The following is a 16,653-nucleotide window of genomic DNA, read 5'->3' as shown; positions in this document are numbered from 1 at the left end:
ACCTCTGCATTTCACATACCCATAGCTTTCTTCCACAGAGGTCAATGTGGCTTTCTTACTTCCAGGTACCAGCTATAAAGCAGTTTAATAGAACTGCTGTTCACAGCTCAACTGATAAAGCTGTCTCCACAATCATGAATATAAAATAAAAAAACAGATGCAAAACATAAAAACAGATTAGAAAAGTACGGTATGTTCAGTACAAATTCATAATGAGTAAAAATAAATAAATACAACATAAGGTAATATACCCCTTTGAGCATTAGAAGCTATTATTACTAGTAATACTACTAGTATTGTAGTATTGTGTGCATATCACTTGTGATATAGTACGTACAGTCTACACATAAATTATTCCTCAGCACTCGGCCAGCAAGATATGTCAGACTTTAAAGTATCGTTGATAGAATCCAGGGACACTGACGTTCGGAAGCAACTGCTGTATGATATGACCAATGTCAGTCTGACCCTGGTCTAACCCGAAGTTGGCACATCTGAGGCATGCTTCATTAGTTCTAATGTAATCAGAATGCCTCTCTAGGATGACAAGGGTCCATGTCATTTTATAAACCTGGCTTCCTTCCCACAAATTCCAATAAATGGCTAAGAGGTAGTTTAGGAAATTAACACTGGTAGCAGCCAGCAGGTGACCCATGAGGCTTAATGTAATTATTTTTTATTTCCATTGACTGTCTACATTAAAAACAGTAAATATTTACTTTACATCACGCAAATATCGTTTGGTTACATAAAAAGTATAGTTATATGACAATGACAAGTCTAAGGGTATGTTGGCACACTAAAAAAAAAAGCAGGATGTGTTTTTTCAGACGATTACAGAGTATAATCAGAAAATAATAGATTTTTTTTTCCAGCTCAAAAAATGTCCATAAGTAAAATACAATCTTTTTTACAGTGTGTGATTATGGCCTAAAAATGCAAATGTACTGAACTAGCTTAAAGGGATACTCGGGTAAAAAAAAATATATTTTTTTTAATCTCAACTGGCTCCAGAAAGTTAAACAGATTTTTAAATTACTTCTATTAAAAAATATTAATCCTTCCAGTACTTATCATCTGCTGAATGCTACAGAAGAAGTTGAGTTGTTCTTTTCTGTCTGACCACAGTGCTCTCTGCTGACACCTCTGTCTGTGTCAGGAACTGTCCGGAGTAGGAGCAAATTCCCGACATGGACAAAGGTGTTCAGCAGAGAGCACTGTGGTCAGACAGAAAAGAACAACTCTACTTCATCTGTAGCATACAGCAGCTGATAAGTACTGGAAGGATTACGTTTTTAAGGACTAAGTAATTTACAAATCTGTTCTTTCTGGCACCAGTTGATTTGAAAGAAATTGTTTTCCACCGGAGTACCCTTTTAAAGAAAACACGGCCCCCAAAAGAGAGCTGTTTATTGTTTCAATGGAAAGGATTATACAACTCCTTTGAGATGGAAATCAAACATAGAGATCTAGATTTACTAAGATTCAGATTCAGTTTTCCATCAGTTTTAATAGCAAAAATGGATACTCTAAAAGGAGTAGTCCAGTGGTGAACCCAGTGGTGAACAACTTATCCCCTATCCTAAGGATAGGGGATATGTTTGAGATCGCGGGGGTCCGACCGTTGGGGCCCCCTGCGATCTCCTGTATGGGGCCCCGACAGCCCGCAGGAAGGGGGCGTGTCGACCTCCACACGAAGCGGCGGCCGACACGCCCCCTCAATACAACTCTATGGCAGAGCTGAAGCGCTGCCTTCGGCAATCTCCGGCTCTGCCATAGAGATGTATTGAGGGGGCGTGTCGGCCGCCGCTTCGTGCGGAGGTCGACACCCGCTATCTGGCCGGAGAGCCTGGCCCCCGTACAGAGAGAACGCAGGAGGCCCCAGCGGTCGGACCCCCGCGATCTCAAACTTATCCCCTATCCTTAGTTTTTCACCACTGGACTACCCCTTTAACACCTTGGCGCTATGGAAAAAGTGATGTGCCCCACAGCAGCTTATATTGCCGATCTAATGGATCCCTGTAAAACATTAGAATAATAGATACAAAGCAAAGTTATTTGACCAGCAGTAGCACTAGTAGAGGTCTTACAAATTGTTCTGCTGACCGATATACGTATGTGCATGAGTGCGCACAGTAGTGTGTGCACACCCGCGCCTCTATGTTACAGAGCGAGATGTACTTGTCACACTTTAACTAAGTTTTTGAATATATATATTGGAAGATATTTTACCTTTATCGATTTGTAATTCTGGTCCGATCCTATTCCTCCAGTATCCGTAATGCTTCTGCCGATGATACTGGACTGTATAGTAATCTGTGCAGTTTGCAGGGAGATCTGCCCCGGCTGGCGGCGTCTCTACCTGCGTGCTGCAGAGTGAAGATGATAGTAAGTCCCGTAACTTTGAGTGACGTCACTACAAAGAGATCGTTGGGCCAAAAAAATAAAAAATTTTGGCCCAACTATCTCTTTGTAGTGACGTCACTCAAAGCTACGCACCCAGCAGTACTACACACCCAGATACGCACCCAGCGGTACTAAATATGATTTTTTTTTTATTGCATTATTTTATTTAAAAAATAGGAAAAGGGGGGGTGATTCAAACTTTTATTAGGGGAGGGGGCTTATTCACATGTATACTCTTTTATTTTATTTTTTTACACTTTTTACTTTTTAGCCCCCACAGGGGGCTATACCATGCAATCTTTTGATTGCATACACTGACCAATGCTATGCCATAGCATTGATCAGTGTTATTGGCACACTGCTGCTCCAGCCTGCTTAGCAGGCTTGGAGCAGTAGATTGCCAATCGGATGACCAGGAGGCAGGTGAGAACCCTCCTGTTGCCCAGTAAGCAGATCGGGACATCGCAATTCTATCTGCCAGGATAGTTTTACTCTCACTTTAGACTCCGCAATCAACTTTGATTGTGGCGTCTAAAGGGTTAATGCCGGGCAACAGCCCGATCGGCGGTGCCCAGCATTAACACCGGGTCCTGGCTGCTGATAGCAGTAGGGACCCACAGGGTTTGAAGCGTTCTCCAGTCGTGAGAATGCTTTAAACCCTGGTAACAGGACTCAGGACGCCTTAAGGACTCGGGAATGGGGGCGTACCTGTACACCCTGCGTCCTTAACTTGTTAAAATGATAACCATGTTTACATACTTTTCTATTATTGTACTGCTTTTAAAAAAACTCAAACTTTTCTAACATAAGTACTTTCTCAATTTTCAATATACTGGTTTGTATAAGGCTAATTTTTTGCAGTGTGATCTGTATTTTTATTGGTACCACTTTTGTGTATATGTGACTATTTGATCGCTTGCTCGATGTCAAACCAGAGAAGAAGACCCCAGGAGAGCGGTGGAGGCAGGTGAGGGGATCTCTGTCCACCATTTTGGATGATCGGATCCCCACGACTGTGCCGCTAGTAATTCGATCATCCATCAGAACACCTGCATTGACGTTCTGCTGAGGGGTTAATGGCAGACATCAGTGCAATTGCTGATGTCTGTTACTACCGGGGAAGGTCCCTGGCAGCTGGGACCTGTTGCACATAATGGGAGCACCGGTTCGGTGCTGGTGTCATGTTCATTTACGTCCATTGTCCTTAAAGCGGTACTCAAGTGGAAAACAATTTTTTTAATCAACTGGTGCCAGAAAGTTAAACATATTTGTAAATTACTTCTATTTAAAAATCTTGATCCTTCCAGTTCTCATCAGCTGATGTAAACAGAGGAAGTTATTTTCTTTTTGAATGTATTCTCTGTCTGACCACAGTGCTCTCTGCTGACACCTCTATCCATATCAGGAACTATCCAGAGCAGGAAAAAAAATCCCCATAGCAAACCTACCCTGCTCTGGACAGTTCCTCGCATAGAGGTGTCAGCAGAGAGCACTGTGGTCAGACAGAAAATAAATTCAAAAAGAAAACAACTTCCTCGGTTGTATACAGCAGCTGATAAGTACTGGAAGGATTTAGATTTTTAAATATAAGTAATTTACAAATCTGTTTAAAGGGGTTATCCAGGAAAAAAACTTTTTTTTATATATCAACTGGCTCCAGAAAGTTAAACAGATTTGTAAATTACTTCTATTAAAAAATCTTAATCCTTTCAGTACTTATGAGCTTCTGAAGTTAAGGTTGTTCTTTTCTGTCTAAGTGCTCTCTGATGAGACGTGTCTCGGGAACCGCCCAGTTTAGAAGCAAATCCCCATAGCAAACTTCTTCTAAATTGGGCGGTTCATGAGACACGTGTCATCAGAGAGCACTTAGACAGAAAAGAACAACTGTAGAAATATGCACTTTCTAGAGACGGCAATGCATTTCACAGCGCATTTTGATGAAAATTACTGAAAAGTAATGTTTTTTTAATTTCCTTTTTCTCTGCAGGACTGGGACCTGCACATCAAGGGTAGAATGCATATTCAGAATGTAATGAGTTACTCTGAGAGGTAGGTGTGTAATGGATGTAAATTGTATCCTAGATGTGTCCATACAGCGTTAAATGATTTTTTTATTTTGTTGTTTTCTAGTACTGGTATAAACTGTGCTCCCAACTCTACAGATGGGACATTACCCTCTTCTCTAAATCCTGACTTTCACCCCTTGAACAGTGAAGGTAAGAGACTCTCTGTTCTAGAAACAGTATAATCTTTTACAGTTTGACAATTGTCTCAGAGAATGTATCCAAGTGTATTAAACATGCCCTCTAGATAAGAGTATAACACATAGCAAAACTATTTAACCTTATCAAATATTTCGCTGTGAGCCCAGCTCTTCAGAGTTTATAAACATAAGAGGTTTGTACTATCTGCCCTCAACAAAGATTATTCATCTAGTCTAAAGTATGACTAGGAACTGTGACTCGATAACCTTGACCTAAGAGCAACCTTAAAGGGGTATTCCAGGCCAAAACTTTTTTTTATATATCAACTGGCTCCGGAAAGTTAAACAGATTTGTAAATTACTTCAATTAAAAAATCTTAATCCTTCCAATAGTTATCAGCTTCTGAAGTTGAGTTGTTTTTTTCTGTCTAACTGCTCTCTGATGACTCACGTCCCGGGAGCTGTGCAGTACCTATGGGGATATTCTTCCATCATGCACAGCTCCCGGGATGTGACATCATCATTGAGCAGTTAGACAGAAAACTTCAGAAGCTAATAACTATTGGAAGGATTAAGATTTTTTTAATGGAAGTAATTTACAAATCTGTTTAACTTTCCGGAGCCAGTTGATATATATAAAAAAAGGTTTTGCTTGGAATACCCCTTTAAGTACTGAATAAAGATAACCTAGTCTATCCAGTATTATTGTGTGCGAAAGTAAACAAGCGCCAATTTGGAACCTATACAACACACAGACACACAAATATGTATACTTTGAAATATACAGTTTAGTGTAGCTTCCTAATAGGTGATCCTGCATATCGGCACTTTGCCTTTACAAGGTTTTAGGTAGAATACAACTTTTTTTTTCATAGAGCAGTGGATAAATACCTGTATTTGGAAAATTGCCTGTATCTGCTGAAGGTAATTTTGAAACTTATAAAATGAATATATGAATAAAAAATTGCCATAAAAGCAATACTTTAAAGGGGTACTCCGCCACTGGCATCTTATCCCCTATCCAAATGATAGGGGATAAGATGTCAGATCGCCGGGGTCCCGCTGCTGGGGACCCCGGGAATCGCTGCTGTGGCACCGCTCCATCATTACTGCACAGAGCGAGATCGCTTTGTGCGTAATGACGGGCAATACAAGGGCCGGAGCATCGTTACGTCACGGCTCGCCCCTCCTGACATCGCAGCCCGTCCCCTTAATGCAAGTCTATGGCAGGGGGAGTGAAGACCGCCACGCCCCCTTTCCATAGACTTGTATTGACGGGGGCGGGCCGTGACGTCACGAGGGGCGGATCCGTGACATAACGATGCTCCGGCCCTTGTATTGCCCGTCATTACGTGCAGAGCGATCTCGCTCTGCGCAGTAATGATAGCGGGGTGCTGCAGCAGCGATCCCCGGGGTCCCCAGCAGCGGGACCCCGGCGATCTGACATCTTATCCCCTATCCTTTGGATAGGGGATAAGATGTCTAGGGGCGGAGTACCCCTTTAAGGAGGATATCAATCTACACAAAAACAAATGCAGTTATTGTGGATTTAGAGGGGTATTCTGTGGTAGTTTTTTTTTTTTTTTTTTACAAATAAAGATGCTCAAACATCCCCACTCCCCCGATGCCACAGTTCTGATGAAGCCCAGTCCCACTGCACAGTACTTCCTCGTGTCAGTGTCAGCACAAGGATGACTACTGAAATTACTACTGTAAAAATGTGTATCTGTGGTCATTAAAGGGGTATGCCGGTGAAAAAGATTTTTTTTTTATTATAAATAAACTGGTGCCAGAAAGTTAAATACTTCTATTTAAGTAAATTACTTATATTTAAAAATCTTAAACCTTCCTTTAATTTCACTACAGTTTGAAAAAAAAAACTGGTGCCAAAAAGTTAAACAGATTTGTAAATTATTTCTATTTAAAAATCTTAATCCCTCCAGTACTTATCAGCTGCTGTATGCTCCAGAGTTGGTTCTTTTCTTCTTAAATTTCTTCATTGTCTGACCACAGTTCTCTCTGCTGACACCTCTGTCTATGTCAGCAACTGTCCAGAACAGGAGAAAATCCCCATAGCAAACCTCTCCTGCTCTGGACAGTTCCTTATACAGACAGAGGTGTCAGCAGAGAGCACTGTGGTCAGACTGGAAAGAAATTAAAAAGAAAAGAACTTCCTCTGGAACATACAGCAGCTGTTAAGTACTGGAGGGATTAAGATTTTTAAATAGAAGTAATTTACAAATCTGTTTAACTTTTTGGCACCAGTTTTTTTTTTTTTTAAACTGTAGTGAAATTAAAGTGTAGATAAGTAAAAGCCAGTCTTACTTCTATGTTTGATCCAATCTTGCATATGATAAAGCAAATTAGATGTCATATATAGTACTGCACTATTAATTGTGTGACCATGCTCTCAAATGCACAGACACACACACACATATATATATATATATATATATATATATATATATATATATATATATATATATGTGTATATAATTATATTCCTTATTTCCGCAGGCTTTGTATCAGATATTGATCAGCTCTACCCTCCCCCTACACCAGCTGCCCCATTCCTCCCTTCTGGAGCTCCCTTCCCTGGACCACCCATTGGTGTGAAGGTACAGTAATTAGTTTGACATAGTATCTGTCTTTGTGGTGACTGTTCTCAGTCGTCACATGTTTTACACACTTACAATTATTTACAATAGTGTACCATCTTGCAGTAGCCATGGTATGAGGGTTGGTTTATCCAGGATAACAGATGTCCCTCCAAAGTAAATTGCACAACTGTTGTAGCCAAGACTTGTATAATGTCTACATAAAGAATTCTCAAAAGCTAACACATTTCTGTGCTTGTTATGTTGTATTTATTCATTTACCCTTGTAAATGTACGTCCTGTGGGGCATTCCGACTATGAAGCGAATGCAGCAGCCGTGGCTTGGCCAATAATGGCGTAATAATGGAGTGCCTATAACAGTGATCAATGCTGTGCCATGGCACAGCATTGTCCAGTGTATGCAATCAAAATATTGCAGGTAAAAGTCCCCTACAGGGACAAAAAATGTGAATATGCCCCTTCCTTAATCTCTTAAGGACATTGGACATAAATATTTGTCCTGATGCCCTGGTACTTTGCGCACCAGGACATACATTTACATGATGTACATAAAGGGGGCACAGGAGCTGCGCTCTCTTCATGCACTGCAGGTGGTGGGTACTATCAGTAGCTGGGGACCCGCTGGTAATGGCGGACATCAGCGATCGCACTGATGCCCTTCATTATCCCTTCAGATGCCATGATTAATACTGATCATGGCATCTGCGGCATTGCAGCAGCTCATTGGATGACCAGCGGCACGACAGTGCAGATCCAATAAGCCAAAATAATGGTCAGAGGTCCTCTCACCTGCCTCTGGACACTCTTATGGGGGTCTTCTTCTTTGGTCTACCTTCTAGCAGACTAGAAAAATAGATTGCTGATTATTGCCTATTATATTATTATCAAAATATAACATTAATGATCCTGTACTGTGAACTGCATATAAAGAAATGGTCTAAAAAGCTATTTAAAGTCACAAATACACAAAAATGGTACAAAAAAAAATAATACAGATCACAGTGGAAAAAATAAGCCCTCATACAGCCCCATATATGGAAAAATGAGAAAGTTATATGTGGTCAAAATAGGGCACTTTAATCATACATATATAAAAGAAAAGTTTGAGTTTTCTTTAAAAGTAGTACAATAATAGAAAAGTAAGTAACCATGGGTATCATTTTAATCACAGAATAAAGAGAATATGTCATATTTTATTGTAAAGTGTACAGCGTTAAATTGAAACCCTACAAAATTTGCAAAATTGTGGTTTTCTTATCAATTTCCACACAAAAAACTATTTTTTTGTTTGTTTTGCCATATGTGTAAATTGAGTGATGTACCGTATTTATCGGGGTATACCACGCACCGGCCTATAACACGCACCCTCATTTTACCAAGGATATTTGGGTAAAAAAAGTTTTTTACCCAAATATCCATGATAAAATGAGGGTGCGTGTGTGCGCGTGTATACCCCGATATACCCCCAGGAAAGGCAGGGGGAGAGAGGCCGTCGCTGCCCGCTTCTCTCCCCCTGCCTTTCCTGGGGTCTATAGCGCTGCTGTCGGCCCTTTTCACCCCCTGGTTATCGGCGCCGCTGCCCGTTCTGTCTCCCTGACTATCGGTGCCGGCGCCGATAGCCAGGGGGAGAGAAGCGGCGCCGACAGCCAGGGGGAGAGAAGGGGCAGCGGCACCCATTGCCGGCGCCGCTGCCCCGTTGCCTCCCCCCATCCCCGGTGGCATAATTACCTGAGTCGGGTCCGTGCTGCTCCAGGCCTCCGTCGTGCGTCCCCAGCGTCGTTGCTATGCACGGCGCGGCGCTCTGACGTCATGCGCCGCGCCGTTCAGCGCATATCATAGCAATGACGCCGGGGACGCACGACGGAGGCCTGGAGCAGCGCGGACCCGACTCAGGTAATTATGCCACCGGGGATGGGGGGAGGCAACGGGGCAGCGGCGCCGGCAATGGGTGCCGCTGCCCCTTCTCTCCCCCTGGCCCCCGTAACCAGGGGGTGAAAAGGGCCGACAGCAGCGCTCTAGACCCCAGGAAAGGTAGGGGGAGAGAAGCGGGCAGCGACGGCCTCTCTCCCCCTGCCTTTCCTGGGGGTATATCGGCGTATAACACGCACACAGACTTTAGGCCAAAAAATTTAGCCTAAAAAGTGCGTGTTATACGCCGATAAATACGGTAATTACAAAGTACAATTGGTCGTGCAAAAAACAAGCCCTCATATTGGTCTGAAGATATAAAAGAGTTATGGCTCTTAGAAGGTGAGGAGAAAAAAAATAAAAATGCAAAAATGAAATTGGCTGGTTCTCAACCTGTTGGGGACCATGGGCGTATGGGTAAGCCCATGCGCCCTGGTACTTAAGGACCAAGGGCGTACCTGTACGCCGATGGGAATTTTGATCCCCGTAACTAGCCAGACAGGGATCAGACCGGGATGCCTGCTTAAATCATTCAGCAGGCATCCAGTGCAAATGCCTGGGCAGATCCTGAGACCCCCCCCCCCCCCCATGTCGGTGATTGGCGATTTGCGGTTCTCTGGTCGGTTCTCTGATGACCCGATAGCCCAGAAAATAGGGACAGCTCCGACCATCCTGAAGGATAGGAGCGATCAAAAACTGCGATCAATACAAAAATGATACAGCAAAAAACTTCAGATCACAATGCAAAAAATTTGCCCTCATACCGCCCCGTACGCAGAAAAATAAAAAAAAGTTATAGGGGTCAGAATTTTCCTTCATGCAGTTATGATTTTTTCCAGAAGTACGACAAAATCCAACCTATATAAGTAGGGTATAATTTTAATCGTATGGACCTACAGAATAAAGAGAAGGTGTCAATTTTACCGAAAAATGTACTGTGTAGAAACGGAAGCCCCCAAAAGTAGCAAAATGGCGTTTTTGCTTAAATTTTGTCACACAATGATTTTTTTTTTCATTACGCTGTAGATTTTTGGGTAAAATGACTGATCTCATTACAAAGTAGAATTGGTGGTGCAAAAAATAAGACATCTAATGGATTTTTAGGTGCAAAATTGAAAGGGTTATGATTTTTTAAAGGTAAGGAGAGAAAAACGAAAGTGGAAAAACGCTCAGTCCTTAAGGGGTTAACTAAATGAATAAATTAAAGAAAAAAAAACTAAGTCCAGAAATGCAGATTTTTGGTCACTTCATATACCAAAAAAAGAAAATAAAAAGCAATCAAAAAGTCAGATTAAAACAAAAATTCTACCTAAAAAAACTACAAATTACAGTGCATAAATTGAGCTCTCATACAGCAGCATATAGAGAAAAGAAAAGAAAACCTACATTCATTGGGTATTGATGTATTCATATGGACATACAAAATAAAGATAATCCCTCATTTTTTGTGAAAAGTATACTGCTTAGAAACAGTAGCCCCCCCAAATTTGCTAAATGGTGTTTTTTTCAGTTTTGTCCCACAAATTATTTTTTTCTCATTTCACAGTAGATTTGGTTGTAAAACAAGTAACTACAAATTACAATGCATAGCATTAAAAAACAAGCCCGTCTGTAGGTAGAAAATTGGAAAAATCTAATATGGCTATTAGAAGGCCGGGAGGAAAAAACAAAAGTGCATCCTTAATCGGTTAAAAAATTTGAATAAGTCCTTCCCTTAACAAAAATTAAAATCTCTCCTTTTTTCTATAGTACAAAAAAAAGTGTAAAAAAATGATTAAACATATTTGGCACTGCCATGTGTGTGAATGTCTGAACTATTAAAATATAATGTTAGTGATCTCATACAGGAAACGACCTAAACGTAAAGGAAAAAAACAAAGTCCAAAATTGCAGATTTTTGCTCACATCCCATTCCAGAAAAAAATGTAATTAAAAAGTAATCAAAAAGTCACGCAAAAGTGGTTCAGATAAAAACAACAGATTATGGCCCCGTTAATTGACAAACTAAGATAGTTAATGGTTAAGGATAGGGCAATCTTTTTAAAAGCAGTAACAATAATAGAAAAGAATGTAAACATGGATGCCAGCATAACCAGTTAAGGACGCAGGGCGTACAGTTATGCCCCCGTTCCCGAGTCCTTAAGGACTCAGGGCGTACCTGTATGTCCTGAGTCCCGTTAACGGGGTTTAAACCATTCTCACGACCGAAGAACGCTTTAAACCCCGTGGATCCCGACTGCTATCAGCAGCCAGATCCCAGGGTTAATACCAGGTACGGCCGATTGGGCCGATGCCCGGCATTAAAGGGGTATTCCAGGCAAAAACTGAGGGGGGCCCGCCGCTGGGACGGCATCTAAAGTGAAGGTAAAATAATTTCAGAAGCTCAGTGGAGCTGAGAATCGCGATGTCCCGATCAGCTTACTGGAAGACAGGAGGGTCCTCACTTGCCTTCTGGTCATCCGATCGGCAATCTATTGCTCCAAGCAATCTATTGCTCCAATACATGTGAATAAGCCCCCCCCCCCCCCAATAAAAGTTTGAATCACCCCCTTTTCTTATTTTTTTTAAATAAAATAATGTGATAAAAAATCATATGTGGTACCGCCACGTGCATAAATGTCCGAACTATTAAAATATAAGGTTAGCTGAACCGCATGGTCGATGGCTTACACGTAAAAAAAATACCAAAGTCCAAAATTTTGAATTTTTGGTCACTTGATATACCATAAAAATATTAATAAAAATCGATCAAAAAGTCCTATCAAAACAAATATGGTACAGATAAAAACTACAGACCACAGTGCAAAAAATTAGCCCTTGTAAAGCCCCATACGCGGAAAAATGTAAAAGTTATAGGGGTCAGAAAATTACAATTTTAAACATACAAATTTTGGCGCATATAGTTATAATTTTTTGAAAGTAGTAAAATAAATAAACCCTACATAAATTGGATATCCCTGTAACTGTATGGACCTACAGAATCAAGATAAGGTCTCATTTATACCAAAAAGTGCACTGCATAGAAATGGAAGCCCTAAAAACTAGCAAAATGGCGTTATTTTTCATTTCATCCCACAAATATGTTTTTTTTGTTTTGCCGCAGATTGTTATAAAATAAATGATGTCATTACAAAGTACAATTGGTGACGCAAAAAACAAGTCTGTAGGTGCAAAATTGAACGTGTTATGATTTTTAGAAGGTAAAGAGGAAAAAATGAGGTAAAAATCGTCTGAGTCCTTAAAGGGGTACTCCGGTGCTTAGACATCTTATCCCCTATCCAAAGGATAGGGGATAAGATGCCTGATCGCGGGAGTCCCGCCGCTGGGGACCCCCATGATCTTGCATGCGGCACCCCGTTTGTAATCAGTCCCCGGACAGTGTTCACTCCGGGACTGATTACCGGCGACTACAGGGCGGGCGGCGTGTGACGTGATAGCTGTCACGCCCCCTCCCGTACCTCCCGTAGGCTTGCATTGAGGGGCGGAGCGTGACATCACACGGGGGCGGGGGCGTGACGTCACACGTCGCCCTGTAGTCACCGTTAATCAGTCCCGGAGCGAACACGCTCCAGGGCTGATTACAAACGGGGTGCCGTGTGCAAGATCACGGGGGTCCCCAGCGGCGGGTCTCCCGCGATCAGGCATCTTATCCCCTATCCTTTGGATAGGGGATAAGATGTTTAAGCACAGGAGTACCCCTTTTAGGGGTTAATCATACCGACTTACATAATAAAAATCATTTTTTACCAAAAAGAACACTCTATAAAAACAAATTCCCCCAAAATGTGCAAAATTGCAGTTTTCTTTTACCTTTGCTTCCACAAATATAATTTTTAATTTTTTTTGCCGGACATTTTATGGTAAAATAAAGTGTCACTGCAAAGAACAATTGGTCACGCAAAAAATAAGCCCTCATATGGGTCTGTGGATGAAAAAATAAGAGTTTTGTCTCTTAAAAGGAGAGGAGGAAAATGCAAAAAAAGAAAAAAGACATTGGCTATGTCCTAGGGGCAAAATGGGTGTCACGATTCGGCTTACAGGTAGTGGATCCTCTGTGTCAGCGAGGGATTGGCGTGGACCGTGCTGGTGGACCGGTTCTAAGAGGCTACTGGTGTTCACCAGAGCCCGCCGCAAAGCGGGATGGTCTTGCTGCGGCAGTAGCAACCAGGTCGTAGCCACTACCAACGGCTCAACCTCGCTGACTGCTGAGAAGGCGTGGGACAGAAGGACTAGGCAGAGGCAAGGTCAGACGTAGCAGAAGGTCGGGGCAGGCGGCAAGGTTCGTAGTCAAGATGGATAGCAGGAGTTCAGGTAACACAGGCTTTGGACACACTAAACGCTTTCACTGGCACAAGGCAACAAGATCCGGCAAGGGAGTGCAGGGGCAGTGAGCAGATATAGCCAGGGAGCAGGTGGAAGCCAATTAAGCTAATTGGGCCAGGCACCAATCATTGGTGCACTGGCCCTTTAAGTCTCAGAGAGCTGGCGCGCGCGCGCCCTAGAGAGCGGAGCCGCGCGCGCCAGCACATGACAGCAGGGGACCGGGACGGGTAAGTGACTTGGGATGCGATTCGCGAGCGGGCGCGTCCCGCTGTGCGAATCGCATCCCCGACGGCCATGTCAGTGCAGCGCTCCCGGTCAGCGGGACCAACCGGGGCCCTGCAGGGAGAGAGACGCCGTGAGCGCTCCGGGGAGGAGCAGGGACCCGGAGCGCTCGGTGTAACAGTACCCCCCCCCCCCTTAGGTCTCCCCCTTTTTTTGTCCGACAACTGCTTTACCTGGGACGAGGACACCGGGAAAGAATGGAGGGTTTCCTCAACGGCAGGCAGTACAGCAGGAGTGGGAATGGGGAGGGAGGGCAGAGGGTGAAGCCTGGCACGGGGCAGTGTGTCACCAGGACGGGGGCCATGAGGAGGCACTGAGGCTTGCCTGACGGGACTGGGAGGGGGGGAGAGGCACTTCCTATGGCAAGCAGAGTCCCAGTTCTTGATCTCCCCGGTGGTCCAGTCAAGGGTGGGAGAATGAAGCCGGAGCCATGGCAGACCGAGGAGGACCTCAGAGGTACAGTTGGGAAGGACAAAGAACTAAATCACTTCGTGATGGGGTCCAATACACATCAAGAGGGGTTCTGTGCGGTAACGCACGGTGCAATCCAATCTGACTCCGTTGACCGCGGAAATGTAGAGCGGCTTGACGAGACGGGTCACCGGGATGCAGAATTTATTCACCAAAGACTCCAAAATGAAATTCCCAGAGGCACCAGAGTCCAAGCAGGCCACGGCTGAGAGGGAGGAGTTGGCTGAAGGAGAAATCCGCACGGGCACCGTGAGACGTGGAGAAGCAGACTTAGAACCAAGGGACGCCACACCCACGTGAGCTGGGTGCGTGCGTTTCCCAGACGTGGAGGGCGAATAGGGCAATCCACCAAGAAATGCTCGGTACTGGCACAGTACAGACAAAGATTTTCTTCCCTACGGCGATTCCTCTCTTCCTGGGTCAGGCGAGACCGATCCACTTGCATGGCCTCCTCGGCGGGAGGCCCAGGCGTAGACTGCAAAGGATGCTGTGGGAGAGGTGCCCAGAGATCTAAGTCTTTTTCCTGGCGGAGCTCCTGATGTCTCTCAGAAAAACGCATGTCAATGCGGGTGGCCAAATGGATAAGTGTTACGCCTAGCGCTCCGGGTCCCCGCTCCTCCCCGGAGCGCTCACGGCGTCTCTCTCCCCGCAGCGCCCCGGTCAGTCCCGCTGACCGGGAGCGCTGCACTGTCATGGCCGTCGGGGATGCGATTCGCACAGCGGGACGCGCCCGCTCGCGAATCGCATCCCAGGTCACTTACCCGTCCCGGTCCCCTGCTGTCATGTGCTGGCGCGCGCGGCTCCGCTCTCTAGGGCGCGCGCGCGCCAGCTCTCTGCGACTTAAAGGGCCAGTGCACCAATGATTGGTGCCTGGCCCAATTAGCTTAATTGGCTCCCACCTGCTCCCTGGCTTTATCTGATCTCCTCCCTTGCACTCCCTTGCCGGATCTTGTTGCCATCGTGCCAGTGAAAGCGTTTAGTGTGTCCAAAGCCTGTGTACCTGAACTTCTGCTATCCATCCTGACTACGAACCTTGCCGCCTGCCCCCGACCTTCTGCTACGTCTGACCTTGCCTCTGCCTTGTCCTTCTGTCCCACGCCTTCTCAGCAGTCAGCGAGGTTGAGCCGTTGCTAGTGGATACGACCTGGTTGCTACTGCCGCAGCAAGACCATCCCGCTTTGCGGCGGGCTCTGGTGAAAACCAGTAGCCTCTTAGAACCGGTCCACTAGCACGGTCCACGCCAATCCCTCGCTGACACAGCGGATCCACAACCCGTAAGCCGAATCGTGACAGTAGATCCGGCCATGGATCCCGCTGAGGTGCCGCTGCCAAGTCTCGCTGACCTTACCACGGTGGTCGCTCAGCAATCGCAGCAAATTGCCCAACAAGGACAGCAGCTGTCGCAGTTGACCGCCACGTTACAGCAACTTCTGCCTCTGCTACAGCAACAACCATCTCCTCCGCCAGCTCCTGCACCTCCTCCGCAGCGAGTGGCCGCTCCTAGCCTCCGCTTGTCCCTGCCGGACAAATTTGATGGGGACTCCAGATTCTGCCGTGGATTTTTGTCTCAGTGTTCCCTGCATATGGAGATGTTGTCGGACTTTTTTCCTACAGAACGGTCTAAGGTGGCGTTCGTAGTAAGCCTTCTTTCAGGAAAGGCCTTGTCTTGGGCCACACCGCTCTGGGACCGCAATGATCCTGCCACAGCCTCAGTCCAGTCCTTCTTCGCTGAAGTCCGAAGTGTCTTTGAGGAACCTGCCCGAGCCTCTTCTGCTGAGACTGCCTTGCTGAACCTGGTCCAGGGTAATTCTTCCGTTGGCGAGTACGCCATACAATTCCGTACTCTTGCTTCTGAACTATCCTGGAATAACGAGGCTCTCTGCGCGACCTTTAAAAAAGGCCTATCCAGTCGCATCAAGGATGTGCTGGCCGCACGAGAGATTCCTGCCAACCTCCAAGAACTCATCCATTTGGCTACCCGCATTGACATGCGTTTTTCTGAGCGACACCAAGAGCTCCGCCAGGAAAAAGACTTAGATCTCTGGGCACCTCTCCCACAGCATCCTTTGCAGTCTACGCCTGGGCCTCCCGCCGAGGAGGCCATGCAAGTGGATCGGTCTCGCCTGACCCAGGAAGAGAGGAATCGCCGTAGAGAAGAAAATCTCTGTCTGTACTGTGCCAGTACCGAGCATTTCTTGGTGGATTGCCCTATCCGTCCTCCACGCCTGGGAAACGCACGCACGCACCCAGCTCACGTGGGTGTGGCGTCTCTTGGTTCTAAGTCTGCTTCTCCACGTCTCACGGTGCCCGTGCGGATTTCTCCTTCAGCCAACTCCTCCCTCTCAGCCGTGGCCTGCTTGGACTCTGGTGCCTCTGGAAATTTTATATTGGAGTCCTTTGTGAATAAGTTCAGCATCCCGGTGACCCGTCTCGTCAAGCCGC

At 45.1% G+C, this 16,653-nt stretch overlaps 1 protein-coding gene and 1 long non-coding RNA gene across 2 annotated transcripts in view; one reads left to right on the top strand and one right to left on the bottom strand.

Moving 5' to 3' along the window:
- LOC130282505 (uncharacterized) overlaps positions 1–16,653 on the bottom strand; it is a 341,939-nt gene that overhangs the window by 222,792 nt on the left and 102,494 nt on the right. The gene's annotated exons all lie outside the window — the stretch shown is intronic.
- Positions 1–16,653, top strand: part of RBM20 (RNA binding motif protein 20) — a 334,442-nt gene that overhangs the window by 235,379 nt on the left and 82,410 nt on the right. The window contains exons 3-5 of the mRNA XM_056530784.1: positions 4,394–4,455; positions 4,537–4,622; positions 7,127–7,227. Coding sequence (XP_056386759.1) covers positions 4,394–4,455; positions 4,537–4,622; positions 7,127–7,227 — 249 coding nt within the window. The remainder of the gene's footprint in view (positions 1–4,393; positions 4,456–4,536; positions 4,623–7,126; positions 7,228–16,653) is intronic.

Source organism: Hyla sarda, chromosome 7 (genome assembly GCF_029499605.1).
Source record: "Hyla sarda isolate aHylSar1 chromosome 7, aHylSar1.hap1, whole genome shotgun sequence".
NCBI lineage: Eukaryota > Metazoa > Chordata > Amphibia > Anura > Hylidae > Hyla > Hyla sarda.
This window is presented reverse-complemented; position numbering and strand designations above follow the sequence as displayed.